The sequence below is a fragment of the Physella acuta genome, unplaced genomic scaffold (genome assembly GCF_028476545.2).
Source record: "Physella acuta isolate Inbredline_101_S28 unplaced genomic scaffold, ASM2847654v3 ptg000259l, whole genome shotgun sequence".
Classification (NCBI taxonomy): Eukaryota; Metazoa; Mollusca; class Gastropoda; family Physidae; genus Physella; species Physella acuta.
Window position 1 is genome coordinate 269,683 of NW_026731778.1, and position 23,607 is coordinate 293,289.

Sequence of the window (23,607 nt, forward strand, 5' to 3'; positions counted from 1 at the left end):
GAGCTGGAATTTATACTATAACTGTGCCACCTGACAATACAATCTATACTTATGGGCCTACATAGGCCTACTACATACACATAATATAACATAGGACTTAAACTTTTAAATTTTACGTTTTAAGTTTACGACTTTAACCCTCTTGAGACGCCCGGGCCGATCTATCGGCCGCCGGTTTTATAGCCAAAAAGACGACCGGCCGATCTATCGGCCGGGTCTCAGCCGTGATAGTAGAAGCCACACGATTGGCTTTCTAGTATCATATCAGCCAATCAGATTGCTTCTAACTGTTATAGTACATATCTAGCACTTCAATGGCGACTTCCATTGAAAGTTTGCCTCATTTTTTTGTTTTTAATCGATTTTTTTAGTGCTGTGAGTCCTATCGTAAATTTTCTTATGTCCAACAGTCCAGTCATCAAAATATACTAAAAATATACTTAGAAATTCTAATGTAGAAATAATAATCAGTAAAATAGTTCAGATTATTGAATAGATGTTTGTGTATTATTTAGATTAGCATTACAGAGAGAAAAAACGTATTTTTATACAAATGTACTGTAATTTAGTGCAGTCAAATTTTTTTCGTGCATAAATTATGCAAATCAGAAAGCTCACATATATATATGTTGAGATTTTTATTAGATTTATAAAAATCATATTAGCTCATTCAATTTCCTAATAAATAATATATATTTTTATGCATGTAAAATAATTAGTTTATTTTTTTCAAAATTTTTTTGTGATACAAGTGCAAAACTTGAAAGTAGGCTCCGTCTTCTTGGCACCGGCTCTCTAAAAAAGCTACGTCTTAAGAGGGTTAAATTCTGCAAATTGTCTGAATTACTCTGAACTTCTGAGTGAATTCAACTACTGAATAAAATTGATTTTCCGTGGCGTTGAAGTCACTTAAAATTTTAAGTTTGCTAGCCACCTCTCAGCCTTCTGTTCTGTGGTTTTTTAATGTATGTTCGACATATATTTAACCAAATTAAATACAAAATATCACACAAGCTTGATAATTTAGATTTAGACTCTAGATTTAGGTTGTAGAATTACTCCAAATCTAAGTCAAATCCCCCACTACATCTTGTTTACATTAACTCTTCTTTGCAAGGAGATTCAATTATGACATCGAAGCAAAAAAAAAAACAATTTTCGCCTTTTCAGATATTTTATTATTTTTATTCGAAAATATATCAACAAGTAGTATAATTTACTTGCAATCGAGCAACACAAATACAATTAATATATTAATATACAAAGTTTATTTCTTGCGACTTACAAGAATGTTTATATATATCTAAAACGAAGTATATTTCATTAACAATGTTTTACAATTGACATTATTGGTATCATTTTAAAAATTGCAAATTTAAAATATGGGTCGTTGTGTCACTGTGTGGCTGTGAAATGGTGATACCATATTAAAAGAAAAAATGGCAATTTCTTGTTTCAGTTGGCTTTGTTATAGATTCGTGGGGTGAGGGGCGTGCTCCGGAATATAGTGTTGGGTGGACTTTTGTGACCATGTGTGCCTAGTGTCAAGACGGATTGAGGATAAAAATGTATTATAAAAAATAAAGTAAAAAGTTCAGCCCACAGACCAACCCGGGCAACCCCTTCCCCTTCAGCTCCACAGCAGCGCCGCTGTTATAGAATGCCTATAGGCCTACATGTCGTTGTTTTGTGTTTCCAAAATAATGACCTATTTCAAAGTAAACAAACACATACTTTATGAACAACTACACACTCGTGACCTCAAAGCACTGAACATTCAGCAATGTGACCGATGTGTTTTAACTTTTTAAACCTGATAACAGCTCACACCACCCTTCGAAAATAAAACCGTTGGCCTGGACCAACACACCCTCACTTCCACTTCGCTCCACGACTCCTTGATAGCCCAATGCTCCAAAAATTGGGATCGGCCGCTTGAGGAATATAGTACCGTCCTCTTGAAGTTCAATACAACGAAACATCTTTTTAAATTCCCTGAGGATCTCAATACATACAGTTGGATGGTAACAGTTAGAAATTAAAAAAAAAACAACAACAAGAAGTTTGATGATAAAAGCTGAATGATACAAGTTGGATAAATAAAACAGGATAAAGAATGTCAAAGAGGACGGGAAGAAAGCATCGCTTCAGGGGCGGCAACCAAGGAGGTAGTCAGGATGGAGGAGATGATGGTAGGAGTAAACTATCACTAATTAGCATATCAGTGCATGATAATTAATAGTTTATGAGAAACTATTTATAAAATTTAACTTTTGTCACAAGAGGTGTCTGAAAATGAAGTAGTCTGAAAATAGGGGTAGAGCCTTTTCAGTTGTCAAGGTGTTGTAAGTTCAGTTACTTATAGTTATAATGTGCGCAAATATTTGGTAGGACTTAATTTTTAAGCAGTTACTCGTATTTGATTTGTTTGAAAGCCGTCCCATCTTTTTTTTACATTTTTTAAAAACAATAATAGGCATTTATTACAAAGAAAAATATTCATTATTGAAATGAGAAATCTGTACAATTGATGGACACCATCTACCTCCGCCGCCTGTCATCTTTCCTTGACATGTCTTTTCTTGGACCTCGAACAAAAGCCCAATCCACATTTATTTTCTGACCCAACATTTCTTTTCCATTTAGAGCATCCATTGCACCCTGAGCTTCTTTAAATGTTTCATACTCAACTAAAGCATAACCCTTGAGAAACCCTGTGCGTCTGTCAAGATTTAAGTGTAAGTTTTTAATTTCCCCATATTCTCCAAATTTTTCATACATATCATCTTCCTGTGATTCTTCATGTACACCAGTGACAAAAAGGATCCAACCTTCTACAAATCTTTGTGGTCCGGGCCCTTCAGACTCATCGTAATCCACTTCCATACCCTCACAATGATCAACACCACTTCGTGTTGGTCCCTCTCCACCGAAGACTCTGCCTTTGCGTTTCTTTGCTTTTACTTTCAACATTTGAAGACCTTGATCGCCTTCCAAGTCTTCATCTTCCTTAGTCACAATGTCCCATCATTTTGGGAGTCAAAAATAGGTTCATCTAATCCGTTCGAAAATGAATCCTATTTGAATGTCATCGCTATTGACTAGAAGTATGTTATAATAAAGCTACTATGTTTATACTTTCAAACAATTTACCAATAAGTAGTCGATTGGTAAAATATATTGTTTTGACAAGGTTATATAATTAATGTAAAAAAATTAGGTATAATGATTATGTAATTAATTTTTTTCTGTTTTTTTTTATGCATGTCTTAGTTACACTTGGTTAATTTAGCTATTTTTGTGAAAGTTATTTCCCTTGAATAAAGTTTTGGTAATTGGATTTCCAGAACATATTTCTAATTCTAAGTCAGAGAAAACGAGACAAAAAGCCCTATTAAAAACCAAAATTGCAGGTGTTTTTGGAACGCCCCGTCATGCGCTGGATCGATCACTAAATCAAAATTAAAATTAGATAACAGTTTGAAATGTTCGAAATTTAAATTACGGACTTATTGAATTGTTTTCTACATCATGTGACACCAAAATAAAAAAAATAAAAAGACAAAGTAACCAGAGTTTCTTCCAGGCATCTCCGAAAATTTTTTACCGCCCCCCCGAACGAAATGAAATTTATATAATTTATATAGAAAATATATACTTTTAACAGTGTCCGCCCCCGAAGAAAGTTTACCGCCCCCCCGAAGATTTCAAGTGCCACCCCGGAGAAAAAAGTCTGGAAGAAACACTGAAAGTAACTGGTAAAAAGCGCCCTGACCTTTCCAAATTAGGGAGGTGTGGGGGGTGGGGGTGGGTGGGGGGGGGGGGGGTAGGTGCATTTTCACCAACGCGAATAAATGTAGGCATATATAGGCCTAATTTGGAGGTGGGGGCGCAAAATTGATAGTTCATCATGGGCGCCGAAATAGATCGCTACGCCTTTGTATATTACCATCTTAGTCTATCTATAGTTTATATAAGATAATCAAAGTTATTAATTATTAGGTACTTTTTTGATAAAGACAATTACACAGGGATGGCGCCCTAGGCGACTGCCTCGTTCGCCTTATAGGTAGCGCCGGCCCTGGCCCCAGTGGCGTAGCGAGGTCGGGTGTCACCCGGTGCGGCACTTAATGGTGTCACCCCCAGAGGCGTAGCGACCCTTCCCGGGGACAAACTTTCAATTTTCGATTTGCACCCCCCCTCAAACTTTCGTTTTGCACCCACCCCCCGTCAAATGTTTCTCTATATATTTTGCTATTTTTTTTTGTCACCCCCCCTAAATGCGGTCCGCACCCCCGCCCCCCCCCCCTCGCTACGCCTCTGGCTGGCCCCATCTGCTTTTGGACAACCCTCTTGTATCACTTGCCTGTCTCACCAGGTGCAAGCAACCAAACGGACAACCGGAATTCTCCTGTTGTCCCCGGTCTTTTACAACTCAAACACCTAGACCAACAAGACGCACCGTGGAAGGGCGCGCCCGGCAGAGCAGTCGAAGGACCCCAGACAACTCCACAGGGTCCGGAATCTTCCGGGCAATATGTACATAAACGTGAGACCCAGGGAACACGGCAAGATCAGTGCAACAGATCACATCCGTATCAACCCCCTGCTCCTGGTGGTAGTACACAGGGTAACGAAAAACCGCAGAGCATTCTGGGTACTGAACGTGACAGCAGAAACTGGAGGGAGAGTCGTGGACCAGAAAAACCTTGGACGCAAAGCGAGAGAGGAACAGGTCGGTGTTTTTTTTTCTGTATTATCTTTCTTGTTTTGTTGAATTTAATTACATAAGGGAGTCGTCCATAAATGACCTCACAATCGTAGGGGGGAGGGGGTCCGTAAATTTGTGACGGTGTGATGAGGGGGAGGGGGATTTAGATGGTGTGACGTCACTATCTTGCACTATAAAAAAGCAGTTAGAAAACGAGTTTTAGCCGTTATTTCGCGTTTTTAGGCTGAGGTGTGACGTCATTTTAGGGGTCATCCATAAATGACGTCACGCTTTTTTTGACGATTTTCACCTCCCCCCTCCCCTCTGTCACAAAGCCAGACCCCCCCCCCCCCTAAAATGACGTCACACCTCAGCCTACAACCCCCCCCCCCCCCCTCAAAATTGCAGTTGAATTTTTCTTAAAACATCGATATTTTTCCAAAATCTTGTCTGAACTCTAGAGTATTTTAATCAATTCCTATTACAATTTATTAAAACAATTTTCTAAAACGTGAAATAACGTCTAAAATTAGTTTTCTAACATTACTTTTTTATAATGCAAAAGTGTGACGTCGCACCATCTGAACCCTCCCCCTCGTCATTTATGGACGACCCCTTAGAGAGGTCTGGCTTTTTGTGACGACGTGTGACGGAGGGGAAGGGGGAGGTGAAAATCGTCAAAAAAAAGCGTGACGTAATTTATCGATGACCCCTAACCCTTTGAACTGTATAAACTTTTTTTGTTTTTGTTTTCCTTTAGTAAAATATGCTAAATGGGTTGTTTACAATTTTGATTTTTCTAGTAGCACAGACCCTACAGAGATCTCAAGGACAACAGCCTGCAGTTGTTAGAGCACCAAGCGGACATGCTAGGGTCTCTTACCTACATAGGTCCTTCAGTGCACCCATGGGCACCAGTTCTTCTCAAGACAGGTGCGTTATTCTGATTCCGTTGTTAAATTTTAAAATAGTTTTCGACACATTATTTTTGTTTTTACACATTTAGTGCCTGCCAATTGTCAAATTAACGCAGCACAAGTTAGCTTCACATGATCCAGATTGTTCTAACTCAAATTTCAAAAAGCCCTTACCGTTTTGTTTTCCTTAAAGTTTTTATATTAAAAATTTGAAACTGAATTGGTATGTAATGTTAAAAGATGTGGCCGCATTTTTAAAAACCATGCCTCGTTGAATTTTAAGGAAGAAAAAATGTGAAAATCTTGAAGAAAAATTTGTTGTGATGAAGAAAAAAAAATTACAAAAAATACGCCGCTACCCTATAATGTATAAATTTTCAAGCACTTTGTGATCGTCCGACAATCCCATTACATTTACAAACTCCTAGAATAAAAAATACGCCTGAAAACTTTCTTATTCATCCACAGGACGCAGAATGTGAAAAAATCTGACTCCACCCATAGACCAGGACTACTGCCGAGGCCGAGATCTGTGAGCGATGCTCCAGCCAGACTTCTTTCAAGTCCAAACCTACCACACCCCGGCATGCAAGTTGATAGCTCAACCGTTTGCTCTCCCGTTGAACACAGCCCAGCTTTTGAACCGCGTCTTTCAGATGAAACCGCACGCCACAGCAGGGAAACTCAGTCGTCAAGCCGAGGATTCTCTCTCAACCCACACGCCACACAGTTTCAGCCAGCCGGTAAAAAACTTTCGGCTAAAACAGAAGAGTCGGCCTCGCCCGTGATGCAACATTTTGAAGAACCGCAACCTGTTAGGGACGTATTTGATAAATTCCCAGCGGAGTTAATATCTTCTCTTACAATGCCTGTGTTTTCAACGGAGTCCATCTGGCAGACGCTAGAGAGTCAGCAAAAAGACTACAGCTGGGGCCAGCTTCCAGAGCGTGACCAGGCGTCACGTGATATGGAAACAGATCAGCAGACGGTGAAGTTTGTTGCCTACATGTCCTTGGACACGCCATCGCCAGAAAAACAAACCCCAGGAGCCGCTTACACCGGTGGCGAGTCTTCATCAGATCTTTATCCCATCCAGCAATGGATAGAATCTTGTGAAGAGAGCATACCCATGGACCAAACGGACCAAGCTGAACAGAGATCGAAAAATCTGGGAGCCATCGGTAGTCAGCGGCTGCCTCAGCTACAGAATTTTTTCGGCGATTCGAACGTGCGTCCGAAAAATGTAAACTTGAATAGTTTATTTGAGAAAAACACGAAGCGAGCCGCCAGTCAACAGCAGACGTTGGAGGAGAGCCCGGAGGCCTGTGAGGTCGAAAACATCACCTACGGCGCCCCTCCCCACAAGAAGCTCGCCCCTCAACAAAAACCAAAACCGGCGGCTCAGGATTATTTTTTCATCCTGCATGATGACCAAACAAAAGGGTTTATTCCTATTCGAAATCCGGAAGTTCACGAAAGGTCTCCGGAAATCGCCCACCCTCAGCCCGTTGTTCAACACGTTATAAAACCCACAGTCACTCGACCAATCGTGGGGGCAAGGGCGATCGCGGACAGCGGTATTATCTCTGCGTTTAAGAAAGTGGAGGGCTACGTGAAGTTGAACAGCGAGAAACCGTGGCTATTACCATGGGAACGAGTAAACAAAACCGGCGTTGATCTGAAAAACACGATCTGTGAAAGGTGCAAAGTGAAATACCGCTGGCCCCATCTTCTTCTGTGCTGCCACAGGTTCTGCTACAAGTGTATGGGGGAAATGCAAGACGTGGAACAAAAGAAGATTCAGTGCCCTTCATGCTGGAGTATAACTCCATTGAACGAGAAAGGCCTGAACGGGCTGCAGCTTGATGTTCAGCGTTGCCGAGAGATGCTCCAAATGCAGCAAACTCCTTTCCTTTGCACCTTCTGCTCCGATGAGAAACAAACGGTTCTGTTCTGTAAGACATGCATGAACTTCCTGTGCAGTGACTGTAGCCAGATTCACATGGATAATTTGCCAGCGCATGAACTTGGACCCGTGACTAAAGTTCGGGTCAACGAGAATGGAGAGTTTCATCCTACCTGCGACGCCCACGAAGGAGAGCTCGTCGAGTTGTATTGTCGAGGCTGCCGGGTCCTCGTCTGCAGGATCTGCATCATGAACGAGCACAGCGGCCATGACCTTTGCGACTTCGAGTCGGCGGGGGACGACGCGAAGAAGCGGGTGCTGACGATCAACGCGATGTACTCCACCTTGCAAAAAGGCTACCGCAAGCAGATGCAGTCTCTGAACGGCGTCCGGCAACAGCTGGAGGACGGCGACAAGGCGCTGAGAAACGAAATAAACCGAGCCTGCAATAAACTGATCGAGGACATCCGGGGTGAGGAAAGACTGGCAAAAAACCTGGCTAATGTTGCTTATGAGGAGGCGATCAACACCATCCGGAATTTGGAGCAAGAAGCGGATCATTTTCTACAAGACTATAACCTCTACAGCGATTTCCTGGCTACGTTTGTTGATAGACACAACATAGAAACATTCATAGCCTTGTATAGAACTTTGGTGGCAGTAATCAACAAGATGTCCAAATACAACAAGAGCTATGACTCGCTGAGAGCTGATTTAATGGCCAGTATCAGGTTTGATCCCAACTACCCCGAATTCAATGACGTAGTACACGAAGCCTTCAGCAACATAAAATTCGAGCACAGTTTGACTCCGGATCGCCTATCACCAATCCTGAGAGAGAGAATCGTTTTTGACAATGTAACCGAACAACCGTTCGGCCACAGTTACAGATACGACACAGAAGTACCATTTATAAACAATTCGGTTAAAGGAGTATCGACTACTTCAAATTCCGAACATGGCTCTCATCCAGATTTCATAAGGGTGACCACCCCATACAGCCGATCTTTCGGCCAGTTTGGGCGAGGCATGTACGAATTCGCGGAGCCAAACGGAGTTCTCTACCTCCATGACGGTTCGTTAGCTGTAGTGGACTCAAAAAACCACCGACTTGCTGTTTTCCGTGATGACGGAAACTTCATGCGAATAATTGGAGAACCTCCGAATTTGCCTCCACTAGACGCGAAGAATGGACACTCGGACAGGCTTTTGGCTAGAACCCACGGTACTCTACTTTTCCCTTACAGAGCCGCCCAGTGTCCTAAAACTCGGAACATCATCGTCGTGGAAAGACCTCCTAGCCTTGCCATCTCAATCTTCACGTTCGAAGGAGAGTTCATTCGCATTCTTGCCAACACCAAGCTGAGCTACCCCAGAGGGATCACAGTGGACGAGAATGGATTCATCCTCATAGTTGAAAGCAGAACCATGAAGTTTTTCATATACAGCCAAACAGGCAACGAAGTGGCACAGAGTTACCTCGCTACACATCTTCAGTTCCCGAACGACATTGCAGCAAGGAACGAACTGATTTACATAAGCGACAACAGGTCGCACTGTGTCCACATCTTCAGCTACAGCCTACAATGGCAGGGCTCCATCGGGAACGAAAGCCTGACCTACTTTCCCATCGGCGTCTCTTTCAACCATCTTGGACAGGTGGTCATCACCGACAACCACAACACGTTCAACATTTCCGTTTTCGAGCCTGATGGGAGATTTGTGTGCGGGTTCAAGTCACGCTCCAAGCACGCGAACTGCTACAATGTGGCCTTGCACCCTTACCGGAACGAGCTGGCTGTAACCACCAAAGAGTGCAAGGTGCTAATATTTCACTTCAACTTCGACACAGACCCAAGGGACGGACCTTCGTCAATGAACTGAATACAAATTTAGTGTAACAACCTCAGGACAGTCTGCAGAGCTTGTTAAGTTTGGGTTTGTTTGGATTAAAGAGGGGAATGGGGTGTTATGGACGTTACACTGTTGCATTGATCTGCTATATTTTTTACTGTAACTTTGTTTCATGCTTTTCTATTTTTATTGATGTTTTTAATGTAACCTTTTTGTGTGCATTGTTTAGTAATAATTTAGTCCTCTAACAAAAGGCAACTGCAAATACTTAAAAACATTGTGCTTTTATGCTTTTTTTTTTGTTTGCTTGAATTTTAATATTTTTTTGTTTGCTTGAATTTTTAAATTTGCTTCATTGAATGCCCTCATGCCTTTGATTTGTATTATGTTGTTGCCAGATTTCTTTGAATCCTTGTTCTAAACGTCAAGCCAAATACAAATTGTCAATGTTACCACAATTTTATTGTAAATTTATCCTTACCTCATTAATTTGCTTTTTAAACTTGCCTTGTAAGATTTTTAAATTTCTAAATATTTAAAGATCAATCACTTTGTCACTAAGACTATTTTGTTTTTATTTTTGAAATGAATTTCTGTAAATAATCTGCGTTGTAGAATGAAAAAAAAACCAAAACAACCAAGCAAACCTAAGTGATGTTTGTGTTTATTATCTGGAAGCCTGATCAACTTCTTAACACTGATTAATTAATTAATTAGTTTTGTTTTAACTTTAATCATTTCCACTTGGGATCTTTGCACTTAACATGTTTGACAATTAAAACTTTTCCTATTATTTTAGCTAATTGAGTTGAATTGTTTTAAGACATAGTTGAACTATTTGTTTAAATGACCCAAGATGCATTGTTTTGTAAAAAAATTGTCTTATGATACTTTTTGTTTTGCAATTACATAAAGTTTATCACAACAAATTTTTAATGATTGTATATTTAGTAATTTCATTTTGACATTGGTTGGCACACTCTGTAAGATTAAAATGTATTTTTTTGATTTATAAAGATTTTTATTTATCTGTAATGTACTAAAATTTTTATGCAAGATTTTCTCATACCTAACAATTTTTATTCAAAGTTTGTGCACATGTAAAAATGCATTAGAGCTCATACTTTTTTGCCAATGCTAAAATTTTCACTTTGTCATTCTTTATACTGAAGAATAAATGCAAGTTTGGATAATGTTGTCTTCAAAAAAAAAATTAATACTCTTATAATTCTTTGCTAAGTATATGTAAGTCTTTAACAAGATTTAATTTTGAGACTAATCAGATAATCATGAGACATGCCTTTTACTTTGAGAGGTACCCATCAGAGCCGGGTGGACTCGGAAGTTCATTTGACATTGAACCCGAATTCAAACTCGAGACTTTCATTTTCAGATTTGTATGTGACCTTGTACACTAGCTACACTTAAAAAGCAAATCAAACAAATCCAAGTAGTGGTACATTTTTTATTTATTATGGCTAAATTATCTGTGTACACACCACTTAACAATACAATACTGTTCCAGGCTATTAGAAACTGTAGAAGTAAAAGCTCAGTAGCACAATATGCGCAGCCAACTTTATCACACTATATCTACATTTCTACTTGTACAATAATCTCAAAATTAAAAAAAAAATCATTGCAATATTCACAAGTTAAAAAATATAAAATTTGTAAATCAGAGAAATTCTGGAATTAAAACCCTAGTTTTTGAAATCTACCAAAGTAAAAGATATTTTAAAAAAAGAGTTACAATAGTACCAAACTGAGCTGAATCACAATAAATTCTACCCGTGAGAATCAACTTTGGTCAGCAGATTAAGTCCATTAGTAATTTCAAATGTATACAAGAACTATTGACTATTGTCTGACAACAGGAATAAAATATCAGGACTTTTTAATCAGTGGTTGCCGTATAAATTAATATCATAAAGATGCTGCTGCTGCAAACCTTGCCAGATAAAAAGTCAATTTGTATTGAATACAGAAAATTATATGTCATAAAAAGTTCTTCAGTGGATAATTTAACTGACAGCTTTGATTGACTTGACATTGTCTGTGTGGTCGCTGGGCTGGTTGCCAGGATTTTGGTAGTACTTCTCTACTTGCCGATCAAAGGCATCTGCTATTGCTTTCCTGGAGTAAGACAAAAAGGTAAATTTATGAGCAGAAATTACAGGGCTTTCTGTAGTGCATTTTTTATTGGATTATGCAGGAATAAACAATTTAAAAGCATCAGAAACCTATAGGAATTAAAAAAAACCCACTGAACTGCAACTCCATTGTGTTTGACAACTATTTTTTTCTCTCAGTACGTACTGTCTAGCAACTCACTAATGAACAAACAAGAAGGAAATTTGAAACTGGGCACAAAGAGAGAAAAACTGGATAGAATCTGTGGATCAATATGATGATGTAGAGCCTGGATACACTTGATGGTGATTTGAATTGATATAGATGGCAACAATTTGGAATGGCGTGGTCAAGCGCTTGAATGCTTGCCTTAAGGTCTTGAGTTTGGATCTCAGTTTGGACTTGGAATTATAGTCCACCCAGCTCTGAGGGGTACCTCTTATGTTAGGGAAAGTAAAGGCGACTGGGCATAGTGTTGACTACAACATCCGTCCATACGCCTAGGTCAAGAAACAAGTGAACTCTACTTCATCTGCCTTATGGATTGTTTGGTTTGAAAGGGGAACTTTACTTTCTATGGCAGCCAGTTGTCAGTAGTGTTTACTTTACTATTAGTATAATGTCTGCCTCTTCAGTCTATTGATACACACCTTTAATACAATGAAGGGGGAGGTAGTGCCAAAATACCCCTATACTCATGACTTTTCTCAAACATCAGGTATAACTATACAATCCAAGCAACACAAAAATTAAATTGCTTATCCAGTACTACTATTGTAAGAAGTTAACAGTTAAACAACTAACCCATACAATGCAGCTCTAATAAAATCAAGTTGATTACAAAGTTCAACCATGCATTTGTATACAACACAAACCCACCCAAACTGACCTGAAAGCACTTTGATGTAAGAGTACTGCCCCAACGTGGCCATTGTCCACATAACGCACCTCGCAGCCAGGCCACAGGTCATCTAGTCCCAGCACGCCCTCCTTAGGGACATACGCGTCCTGTCTGGCCGAAACTATGATGATGAGCTCTGGGTCCACCGGGACGGAAAAATTTCCCAGGTGTGTGCACTCATCCATGACGCCCCTCATAAAGTCCAGAGCCTCTTGCTGTAAGTTTTTCATCTGATCCGGGCTAGGGGAGGACGAACGTAGATTCGTCAGCCTCGATTTAGAAACGGCTAGTTTATACGACAGGCTTTTTGGTTCTACTGACACAGGTGTTAAATTCTGGTTTCTTGACTGAGACGTACTAGGCACTTTAACGGGGTTTAATTTTTTTTCAATTTTGATATCCTGGACGACGGATGAAATAGACGTTGAGGGGGCAGGTAGGTGACTGGTTGAAACTGACGCCAGTGTGACATTACTGCTAGCTGTCAATAAGGAGTCAACACTACCAGATTGGGTGAATGATTGTGCACTATGTAGAGGAACATTGTTTTTACTTTCTGGTGGTATATCACTTTTAAAATCCAAATGAGCTATGTATTCATCTTTGGACAATGGAGTTACATGTCCTTGAGTAGTCTGCTGGTTATCAAAATCAGGCATTTTTGGTGATAAAATATTTAGATCGATTGTATCTTTAGCAATAGCCATATTGTGTGAATTTTTAGAAATATTAGTTGCCATAGAGATGGTGTTTGTTGATGCTGGTTGAAAACTGGGGGTTTTTGTCTCTGATTTTTTATGAATGGTTTCAACTTTCTCAATATTACTTGAGTAATTTTTAGCAAATTGCTGACCCATATCATAAGCTTTTCGATTCTGAAATTAAATATTGAAATTATGTTAAGGAGATAGAACAAAAATTAATCCATAAAAAATGATGTTTAAATAAAGATTTCCCAAAAAAAAAAAAGAAATGGTAACAAAAAAAGAAGAATAGATGCAAAAAAAAAAAAAGAATTCTGTAATCAGTCATGATGTGATTAGCGCCTTTCATTAATTACAGGTGAAGCAGAGTTCACCAGTTCCCTTGGCAAAAAAATATCAACGATTAAAAAGAATTCTATAAATTAGTCATAATGCAACTAAGTGCCTGTCATTAATCACAAGTGAAGAAGAGTTCGCCTGTGTCTCTGGCAAAAAAAAAATGAGAAGGATTGTGTACTCTCTACTGACTTCAGGTATACACAAGCTGACAGGTACACACAAACTGTTATAAACAATAGCCAAAGTCTCTCTCTAATCACAGAGTAAACAAGTCCTGTGTGGTCAAACGATATCATTTTGTGTGCGGTTTTTAAAAAAAAATGTTAAAACATGGTTTACATCTTCCGGAGATATGAGAAGTTTCCTGATCTCATCCTGGTAGATGCTGTTCTCAAAAAACTGTTCCTGCAGGGTGTCCCAGGGTATGGAGCCACTCATTACACCCTGAAACAACATAGGCATTATAGTAACACTGCAGAATTGTTGTTCAGTTCATGTTTCTAATTTGTGTCTCTGAATTTTTTAATTTTTTTTTTTCAATTACTAAAATATATTTTTATGGTATTGTTATTTTGTTGCATTAAACATTAAATAAAAATCCAGATTAATTTTGAAGTTGGAGATTAGTTCAACATTAATTAGGTGGGTGATGGTGTGGTCCAATGGTAGACTGCTTGCCCAAAAACTTGAGTTCGGATCCCAGGCTTAAGTCAGTAGGATGCCTCTGAGTCCACCCAGCTCTGATGGGTACCTAACCATTTGGGGAACTAAGGTGGTTGGGCAAAGTGCTGACCACACTATCCCCTTGTACTTCAATGTCATTGAAACAGATGAACTCTACTTCATCTTCCCCGTGTATCTTACGATCATAAAGGAAAAGATGATGGTGACTTAGGGAAAGCAATTGTTGAAAAAAAAAATTACATTTGTAATCATTCTTAATATTTATTATGTACTGAAGATGAAATAACTTCACACCTTTAACACAAAAAAATTTTACCTTGCTTCAACAAACTAACCAGTAAAAATGAACAAGAACATAAAAAAAAATTGTTCCCCACATTTAACAAGTGACGATACAACCTACCTGTGTAAAGACGCATGACGCAGTGCTCCATGAGAGGCAAGGTGTTAGAGAAATGGGCCTCGTCCAATTGGTTGCAGCTAGCGAGGCCATCTGAACATACATGAACTCAATTTTTTATGGAACACAGTTATCGTCAACAATAAAGCAAAATTTAATGTAACAAATGTTTCAAAAAAGACCACGGGGAGTATCTAAAATCATAACGTTTATTAAGAGTCAAGCCTTTCTAAATCAACAGTCACTGGTGATAATTATTATTCAGTACATTTATCAGCAAATATTAATACAAAATTTTGGCAGGGTGAGAGTTGAAAGCTTAATTTGTTAGATTTAAAAAATAATACAGTGAGAAGGAAAATATGATCCAACATGTGAACTGTTCTTTTAAGTATTGAAAAAAATTACCAAGGCCTAATCTTTATTTAGCCTTTTAATACTGAATTTATATTTACCTATAAGTTCTAAAATTGTTTGCAAAAGTTATGTTAATTATAAAAAAATTTCATTTGGACAACATCATCTTCATAAAATCGACACCATATTGTGGAAAGTACAAACCCAGAACTACACAACTTTCTACAGTGACTTTATGTTAAGACTTTATTTAAAAGGGCTTGACATTACAATTAGTATCAAGATATATTTTGTTGACTCTTCCTGTGTTCCTGTAGGAAAAAATAAATTACTTACAACTCCCAGCAGGTACATCAGTGCTATGTCCAGACTACAAGAAAGAGATTTAAAAGACATACCCAGATATAGTAGACAAAAATCTATTTAATTATAAATGCTTATGTTTAAAAAAAATTAATTGAGTCAACTTGTAAATAAAATGTGTATTGGGAAAAGCAAAAGTTATGCCCATATTTAATATATCTGTATCTGTTTAACTATACTTTAGTGTAATAATGAAAGAAAGGGACTTAAGTCAGTTATTGAAGCAAAAGCTACTTTTTCTTAAATAATTTGTAATGAACTGATTAATAGAATCTTCTCAAAATAATTAAATAAAAACAATAGGTTCTGATGAAGTGAAGAAAAAAAAGCAGTCTGTATGCAAAGGGTTTTAGGCACACATGAGTAAAAAACTGCTGATTCTGGGTACATCTTCTGAACACAAAAAAACAAAACAACAAAAACAATGTTGTACTTCTTAAATACAAGCAAACCATTGTAGGTTATCCAGAGCTGCATTCTTGTTACCTGTGTGAAAATAATGGAAGCTGTTGTCCAAGATAAAATTGGAACAACAGAAATGGGTTTTGGCCACAAAGTTGCAGCACCACTGGCCATCTGAAATGCTCAATATAAAGCATATTTTTTAAAAATATGCATTAAAAATAAACATAAACAAAATACATAATGCTGTGGTTAGTTGATGTAAATAAATTTAAGAAAAGGTAGAAGCAGTTTTTAAAATAAATTTTTAGGCAAAATAATGTATTAACATCATAAAAATGGACATATTCATATTTGAATGTACCATATTTTTGTAAGACTACAAATACTATGGTTTGTTTTTCTTACTACTTTTAAATCAAGAAAAGTAATTACACATTGTACATCTTTTACATTTAGGAGTGTCTATAATGTAGGTACATATAGGAAAACTGGATAATTTTAGTAATGTGTCAATTGTAATTGCCAAAATAACTATAGACATAATAAATTGATGAATTTTGAATGATAAATGGAGGAGAATTCAGTAAACTTAACTTTTAAGCATAATGATCATACTTTTAGAGATACTCTTTAAAATGTGTAATTGGGTGAAGAAAACAGGAGCTGTAATATATTTGTTGTTGAAGTGTCATCTCTGCCCTGTGCTCCCTAGGAAGCAGACAGGAACAATCGGAAGAAGATTGAACTAATACTCACATGTCCACCCATGGAGATGCCGGAGAGACCCAGGGGCCCCCAGCCTTGTCTCTCACACCAGTGCAGAAGGGCCAGTGATTCTAGCACCAGAGCTCCGCCCATGACAAACAAATCACTGACATTGTGGAGGCTGGATCGCCTAGAGAGTAACAACACAAAATATATAGTGATATCTCTACTTTGTTGTGTTAAAATTTCTCAGCCTTTTTCTTATAAATAAATAATTCCATTAACAATTTGTTGATTATTAAATTAAAAAGAAAAACAACTAAATTAATTGTTTAAATTATAAAACTTACAGCTGTTCTTTAGGTTTTCTTGTGCCATCTTCAGCAACAAGTTAAAGAAACATTAATGTATATGTTACAATTTTAATAAAATATTTTTTGAATAACTGTCACTAAAAGTTAAAAAAAAGGATACAATATGGATTTTCCAAAATTATGGAAGCTATTCCAGCTTCTTTTAATAGTGGACGAGCAGTGAACATCCTTCTTCTCCAAAAATACTGAAATATATTATGATAAAATACATACAATTACAAAAATAACATTTTTTTTTCATAAACATTATTTCTGGATAATTAATATCATAAACTGTTGATAAAAAAATTACAGCAATTTAATTGTAGAAAATATTAGTAGTTAAATACAGATTAATAAAAAGGGAAGTAGTTTGTTGATAAAAAAAATTACATCAATTTAATTGTAGAAAATATTAGTAGTTAAATACAGATTAATAAAAAGGGAAGTAATTTATTAGTAATGGTTAACATGAAGAGGGGAGGCTATACAAATGCAATGATACTTACATGATCACCAGTCCCTGCCAAATGAATACAGACTGGTTTCAGTGCTGGGTGACGCCATTGTAAGGGGATAATTGCTTGAAAACTAAATGAAAAATTACAATATATGTGAAAAAATAGTATAGTTATAGAATTTTTACTAGGTTAACAATATAAATGTTCCGATTTTTATTAATCTAAAAGGAGTTGGACAAGAAGAGTGAGCTCATGATTACATCGACTTACAGAAAGTTGGAAAACCTGTATGTTAGGTTTCACTCTAAATTTGTAGGGGGACCCTAGTTCAGTCTAGCTTTAACAGATTCAAGAATGGGATAGTATACATGGTGGTGCATGAGCCAGTAAAACAGCTAGCTACTGGTCACCTGACTCATCTGCTCTTCTGATCATCAGGTAAAAAGGGGTATTTAAGTTTTTAATGGACTCGGTAGTTAAAAACCAAGAGTTTTCTTAATTCAAAACAAGCACACAGACAACGAAATGCAAAATTAGACTATAAATTTATAAATTGATATCACAATTGTAGCTGAGTTAGCTAGAGAGAGATGAGAAAAAAATAACGTAAGTAATATTACAAATACCTGGCTGTTTCAACTTCTTTGGGCATAATTCCAGGTAGATGGTCAACAAAAGGTGACATAAAATGGCCTTCCAGTATCCTGCAATCACCATCTTTGTATTCCTAAACATGGGGAAAAATTAAATGGCATAATAAAAAATACAAGTTCAATCAATATATCCAAATAATTTTTTTTTTTAAATTATGAAACTTTTGCTCATTCATTAAAAGCTGTGTTAATATACTGTGGGGACGGAGTGGTCTAGCGGTAGAGAGCTGGACTACTAACCTCGTAAGTCTCAAGTTCGAATCCGGGTTCAAGTCAGTATATCGTCCCTGAGTCTACCCAGCTCTGATAGGTACCTAACTCATGTAAGGGTAAGTAAAGGCGGCTGGGCATAGTGCTGACCACACTATCTCTTCATATGCCGAGGTCACAGAAACAAGTGAACTCTACTTCACTTGCCCTATAGACCGTCAGGTTTGAAAAGGGAACTTTACTTTACTTTTTAATATACTGTAATTGTTTAACCCATACTTATGAAAAAACTAACTAACTTTATCAATGTGAATGGGATATTTTGTAATTGCTATAATACATACTTATGAAAGAACAATGCACAACTAACTTTATCTATGTAAATGGGATATTTTGTAATTGTTATAATACATACTTATGAAAGAACAATGCACAACTAACTTTATCTATGTAAATGGGATATTTTGTAATTGTTTTAATACATACTTATGAAAGAACAATGCACAACTAACTTTATCTATGTAAATGGGATATTTTGTAATTGTTTTAATACATACTTATGAAAGAACAATGCACAACTAACTTTATCTATGTAAATGGGATATTTTGTAATTGTTTTAATACATACTTATGAAAGAACAATGCACAACTAACTTTATCTATGTAAATGGGATAATTTGCTGAAACAAGGTGCTGACAGGTTTCTCTGTTGGACAAAATCTTTCTAAAGGCAAACAGCCTAAAATAGTAAATAGAAAAAATAAAAAACATCTTTATGATTTCACAACAAAACAATTATTTGTTTTAGTAACAGTATAATAATAATAATAATAGTAAAATATAAAGTTAATACTACAAGGTTAAAAAATCAAACATATGGTAAAAAAAAGTATGTCTATTCAGAACAGTTGCATAACTGTGTCAGGTGTCACTTGGTAAAGTAATTTAGGATGTCACTCACTCCCTTATCACCTCCCCCCCCCATCTGTCAGAAACTCCCTCCCCTACTTCATGTTGTCAGGTCTGCACCACCAAACCCCCCCCTCCCACTTTGCCCTGTGATGCTGCTGAGACTATACCTTTTTAAAACTATCACTATAAATAAAATTTCTGTACAAGACATAAGATTACCTTTTCAGGTTTTCTGGTTTACCCCAGCCATGAGTGAAAAATTTTGTCAACAGAAGACTTCGATACAGCTGGTCAAGTCGACTCATTGACATTATAAATGACAACAACGCTCATTGAAATAGTGCGAGGTGTATTATACAATTATACCTGGTATTAAAAAATGAATATTAATATTATCACTTATCTAGAACTAAATTTATAAATTTCAGGTTGAATTTAGTACTCTAGTCCATATTATTATAATGGTAAAACTCCATTTTAGTGTATTTTATTCCCTGCTTCACGTTCACCTCCAGTTGAGCGTATTTTATTATAAACACAACCGAAACACACAAAAACGTTAGGAAATCACTAGATCTACTTATTTTTTTTAATGAATGTGATTTTTAATTAGAATAGGTAAAAAAAACATAAAAAGCATTAGAACTGTTCCAATTAAATATCGAATCTCGTATAATCGTCAGCGGGAGAAAAATCCTTACACTGTCGCGGGTTCACCGTGAGTTCACATTGACATTGAATTATCAGCATACGTCATAGCTCGGCCAATTGCTATTTGAAATTGTGTTGGCCTCAGTTTTGGGGTCATTGTAAGTTCATTAATGTTTATTTGTATCATGCCTGGGAGATACTTGTAACAATACAAACTTAACCGCCTTGCAATTGTGAGCTACGTTTACGTAAGTTACCCATTGCCATGAAAATTCTGACACACGAACATTGCACATTCAATATTCTAAGTTTGGATTTTTCTCAAGTTTTAACAAAACTAAATTATCAAAATCTAAAAAAAAGTCAGTCTCTTTGTTTTTTTTTATTCAATTTTATTAATTTGTTAAAACAAAAATACAATACAAATAAATGAATCGTGTTTTGGTGTGTTTCGGTTGTTATAATAAAATACGCTCAACTGGAGGTAAACAAGCAGCGGAGAAATAAAATACGCTAAAATGGAGTTTTACCTATTAACCTATTATTATAATTAATTAATTATAAGCCTAACCAAATAAATTATTAAAATTAAGCCTAAATACTAAACATTAGGCTATAAAAATTAAATAATAAATATTGCCAGTTCTATTAAGTTATAATGTATAAAGTATAATGTTATATATATTAATATAGTTAAATATAGAAATATTATTATTAATTATTAATCAGACTCTTCAACCTAAGCTAGTATGTAGCTTTTTCTGACAGGGGCAGACAACCTACTCCCAAAATCTCACCATGAAAAATTTTTGTGTTTTTAAAAAAAATATTTGGGGTACTCTCTGGTTTTTTGGAAATAAAAAAGTACTTTACTTTTTCCTGTCATTTCTACCACGTTTTTTGAACAGGAGAGGATCAGCTCTGTAATGAAGTAAAATTTTCATTTTTCCGATGTTTTTTTTACCAAGAAAACTTCAAGTGAAAAATTAGGTAAGCTTGAACCTATTACATTTATAATTATAACATTATTCTTTTAGCAGAAATGAGCATAACTTTACAGAAGAACCATTTACTCTTGTAACTAAACCATAAAAAGTTAAAAAACTCATCAGCAATTTACTTAAATTAATTTTTTCCCTAACTCAGTAGGGAAGCATTTTTCAGCTGCCATCTTGTTTCCGTAATAGAGAATATATAGTAAAAAATGTACTCATCTTAAAACCTTAGTGTTGCAATAAATAGCTGAGACTTTTAGCAGAAATGAGAATAACTATATAGAAGAACTATTTACTCTTGTAACTGAATCATAAAAAGTTAAAAAACTCATCAGCAATTTGCTTTAATTAATTTTTTTCTAAACTCAGTAGGGAAGCTTTTTTCAGCCGCCATCTTGTTTCCACAATAGAGAAAATATAGTAAAAAATGTACTCATCTTAAAACCTTAGTGTTGCAATAAATAGCTGAGACTTTTAGCAGAAATGAGAATAACTATATAGAAGAACTATTTACTCTTGTAACTGAATCATAAAAAGTTAAAAAACTCATCAGCAATTTGCTTTAATTAATTTTTTTCTCAACTCAGTAGGGAAGCTTTTTTCAGCCGCCATCTTGTTTCCCCAATAGAGAAAATATAGTAAAAAATGTACTCATCTTAAAACCTTAGTGCTGCAATAAATAGCTGAGACTTTTAGCAGAATTGAGAATATCAATTAAGAAGAACCATTTATTCTTGTAACTGAATCATAAAAAGTTAAAAAACTCATCAGCAATTTACTTAAATTAATTTTTCCCTAACTCAGTAAGGCTGCTTTTTCAGCTGCCATTTTGTTTCTGTAATAGATAATATATATAATAAAATATATACTCATTTCAAAACCTCAGTGCTTTAATAAATAGTAGAAGATTGAAGCTGAAAAGTGAATAACTATACAGAATAACCTTTTTTTCCCTTGTGATAGAATTATAAAATGTTCAAAAAGAAGTCAGCAATTTACTGAAAGTAATTTTTTCTTTTACAGAATTAAGTTACAAATTTCTTCACATATCTTGTGAATTTTGCAGAGCGTGCTGTTCCAGACAGCCCCAGAAATGATCAAGTAGATGAAGCTCGACCCCAGAAGCTGCTAGCGGACCGATGAGGATGTTTTTGGACAGAAGATAGTGGCTGATATGGTTCACCAGTATCTGTTGGTGGACAATAGGCTCCTGCGATATGTCCTGTCTGTGCTGTAACAGTCTACGCAGGATGTTATGGAACGGCAGATATCCCCTTACTTGACTGGTAGCTATTCTGACCCTTCTGAGGAAATGTTAAAATTGACTCAGCTCCTGCCCACAAGATCCATGCTGAGAGGATGCTGGGATATATGGACTGATGCGCTGAGCTCTAAACACCACTGGGTTTTCTGGATTTCAGGGTGAAGACAAAGCTGAACTCAACCCTTCAGTGGCTGGGAAGGAAGTCAGAAGCAGAGCAGAAAGTCCTAGAGGGACAGCACTTGGCTGGTAAGGACTGCAATTACTTCAGAAGGTTTTTGAATCAGAAGACTGGGATTCCTGTACAATCTCTAATTGTGGATCTTGCAAACGGTGACCTCAGTTTTGATTAATAGTTAGTGGTGAGTTATTCATTTTATTATTATTTGTTGAAACACCCAGCTATTGAATTGTTTTAATCAGCTCAATATAATGTACTGGATAGTATTGACTGTATTGTATGTAAATTAGAACCTACACATGAGGTAAGATACAATTTTTCCCCTCATTTTAAATCAAAAATGTCTTTAAATAAAAAGCTAGGCCTCTTCATTAATTAGGTATAGCCTAGTTAACTATTATTCTTTGCGTTTCAGGGTTCTTAATTGTATATTTGTATTGTAATATTATAGCCACAATGTAGTTTTAAGTTTTTAAAGATAGTGCTCTCTCGGGCCTAACAATTTAAATTTTGAAAGAAAATTATTTAGGCCTAGTATTAATATTATATTTTTTAATTATGCGCAAAATAATACCAAATTATTAGGCCTATAGCTGTAATTAAATTTTCTGTGTTATTTCAGGGCTGATATTATTGTAACTTTTATTTTTGATAAATTGTGATATAATATTTCCAAATAAAAATTTTTTAAGATCATTTTGCTGTTTTTGTTTTTTTGCTTTATGTGTTATCTCCCTTTTACAATATTTGTGTTGTTCGCCTCATTAAAAAACAAAAAAAATGATTTCTCAGCTTCTAATTAAGCTAGAAATATAAATGAAGTATCTATGTCATGTTTACCTTTAACACTATGTAACTAACAGGTTTATAAGGTATAAAACTCAATAATTCTAATCCAATGCTACTACCTAACCTAAGCCTTCCTAAGTTCCTAAGCCACTACTAATCTAGCTTAGTTAAAAATAAAACTTAATTAATAGTTAGTGAATTATGACACCTAGCCTATATATAGATCTAGATTTAAAATAATGTAAATCTAGATCTAGATCTAGATCTAGAAGTAATTTTACTAAAATTTTTGCAAACAATACGCCGAAATCAAATACTTTTTTATTTACTCATCTCACACCAAGTCAAAGGTCGTGTCAAATCTAGAAGCTGAGATAAATTTCGAACGTAAAAAAAGATTATCTATATCCGGTTTTCATCTAAATTTTATTTTTTACTGCTTTAAACTGCTATATCTGAAAATTACTGTATATTGCATGTTACAACTAATTTTTACTAAGCTATTGCTTGTCAATGGTACTTCATTGCAGCCGGCTTTGTGTGTACTTTGAACTACTTTCATCATCGAAATTAGTTTGTCGAAATTACTTTACCAAAAAAAAATTGATAGACTAATAGAATCTAGGTATTTTCTAGATCTATTAAATAGATCTAGGACTAATAAAATAAAAAAAAATCATCAAACAAATTAAATTAGCCATTTGATTTGTCGTCTGATTTTTTTATATTCATTCATATCAAGTTTGACGTTTGATCATTTTT

General features: G+C 36.0%; 3 protein-coding genes across 6 annotated transcripts; 1 reads left to right on the forward strand and 2 right to left on the reverse strand.

Moving 5' to 3' along the window:
• Positions 1-2,541: 2,541 nt before the first annotated feature.
• LOC131938901 (RNA-binding protein 8A-like) lies at positions 2,542-6,216 on the reverse strand. The gene is made up of 2 exons (XM_059297124.1): positions 6,079-6,216; positions 2,542-3,009 (listed from the first exon to the last, which is right to left on the reverse strand). Exons 1-2 carry the CDS (start codon positions 6,214-6,216, stop codon positions 2,542-2,544), a joined length of 606 nt encoding a protein of 201 aa, XP_059153107.1.
• On the forward strand, positions 6,191-9,596 carry LOC131938910 (E3 ubiquitin-protein ligase TRIM71-like). The gene has a single exon (XM_059297135.1). It carries the CDS (start codon positions 6,215-6,217, stop codon positions 9,416-9,418), a length of 3,204 nt encoding a protein of 1,067 aa, XP_059153118.1. The 5' UTR covers positions 6,191-6,214; the 3' UTR covers positions 9,419-9,596.
• A 1,776-nt stretch (positions 9,597-11,372) lies between these two features.
• Positions 11,373-23,226, reverse strand: LOC131938911 (protein ABHD18). Of its 4 annotated transcripts, none has more exons than XM_059297136.1 (12): positions 23,163-23,226; positions 19,188-19,334; positions 18,711-18,795; positions 17,820-17,920; positions 17,242-17,323; positions 16,854-16,938; positions 16,730-16,757; positions 16,431-16,569; positions 14,553-14,642; positions 13,805-13,909; positions 12,411-13,297; positions 11,373-11,524 (listed from the first exon to the last, which is right to left on the reverse strand). In XM_059297136.1, the coding sequence occupies exons 2-12, from the start codon at positions 19,277-19,279 to the stop codon at positions 11,413-11,415; spliced, it is 1,806 nt and encodes a 601-aa protein (XP_059153119.1). In that variant the 5' UTR covers positions 19,280-19,334; positions 23,163-23,226; the 3' UTR covers positions 11,373-11,412. The 4 variants fall into 4 exon arrangements, with proteins under 4 accessions (XP_059153119.1, XP_059153121.1, XP_059153122.1 ...); XM_059297138.1 differs by lacking the exon at positions 14,553-14,642 and adding an exon at positions 15,756-15,845; XM_059297139.1 differs by having other exon boundaries at positions 23,184-23,215.
• Positions 23,227-23,607: the final 381 nt, after the last annotated feature.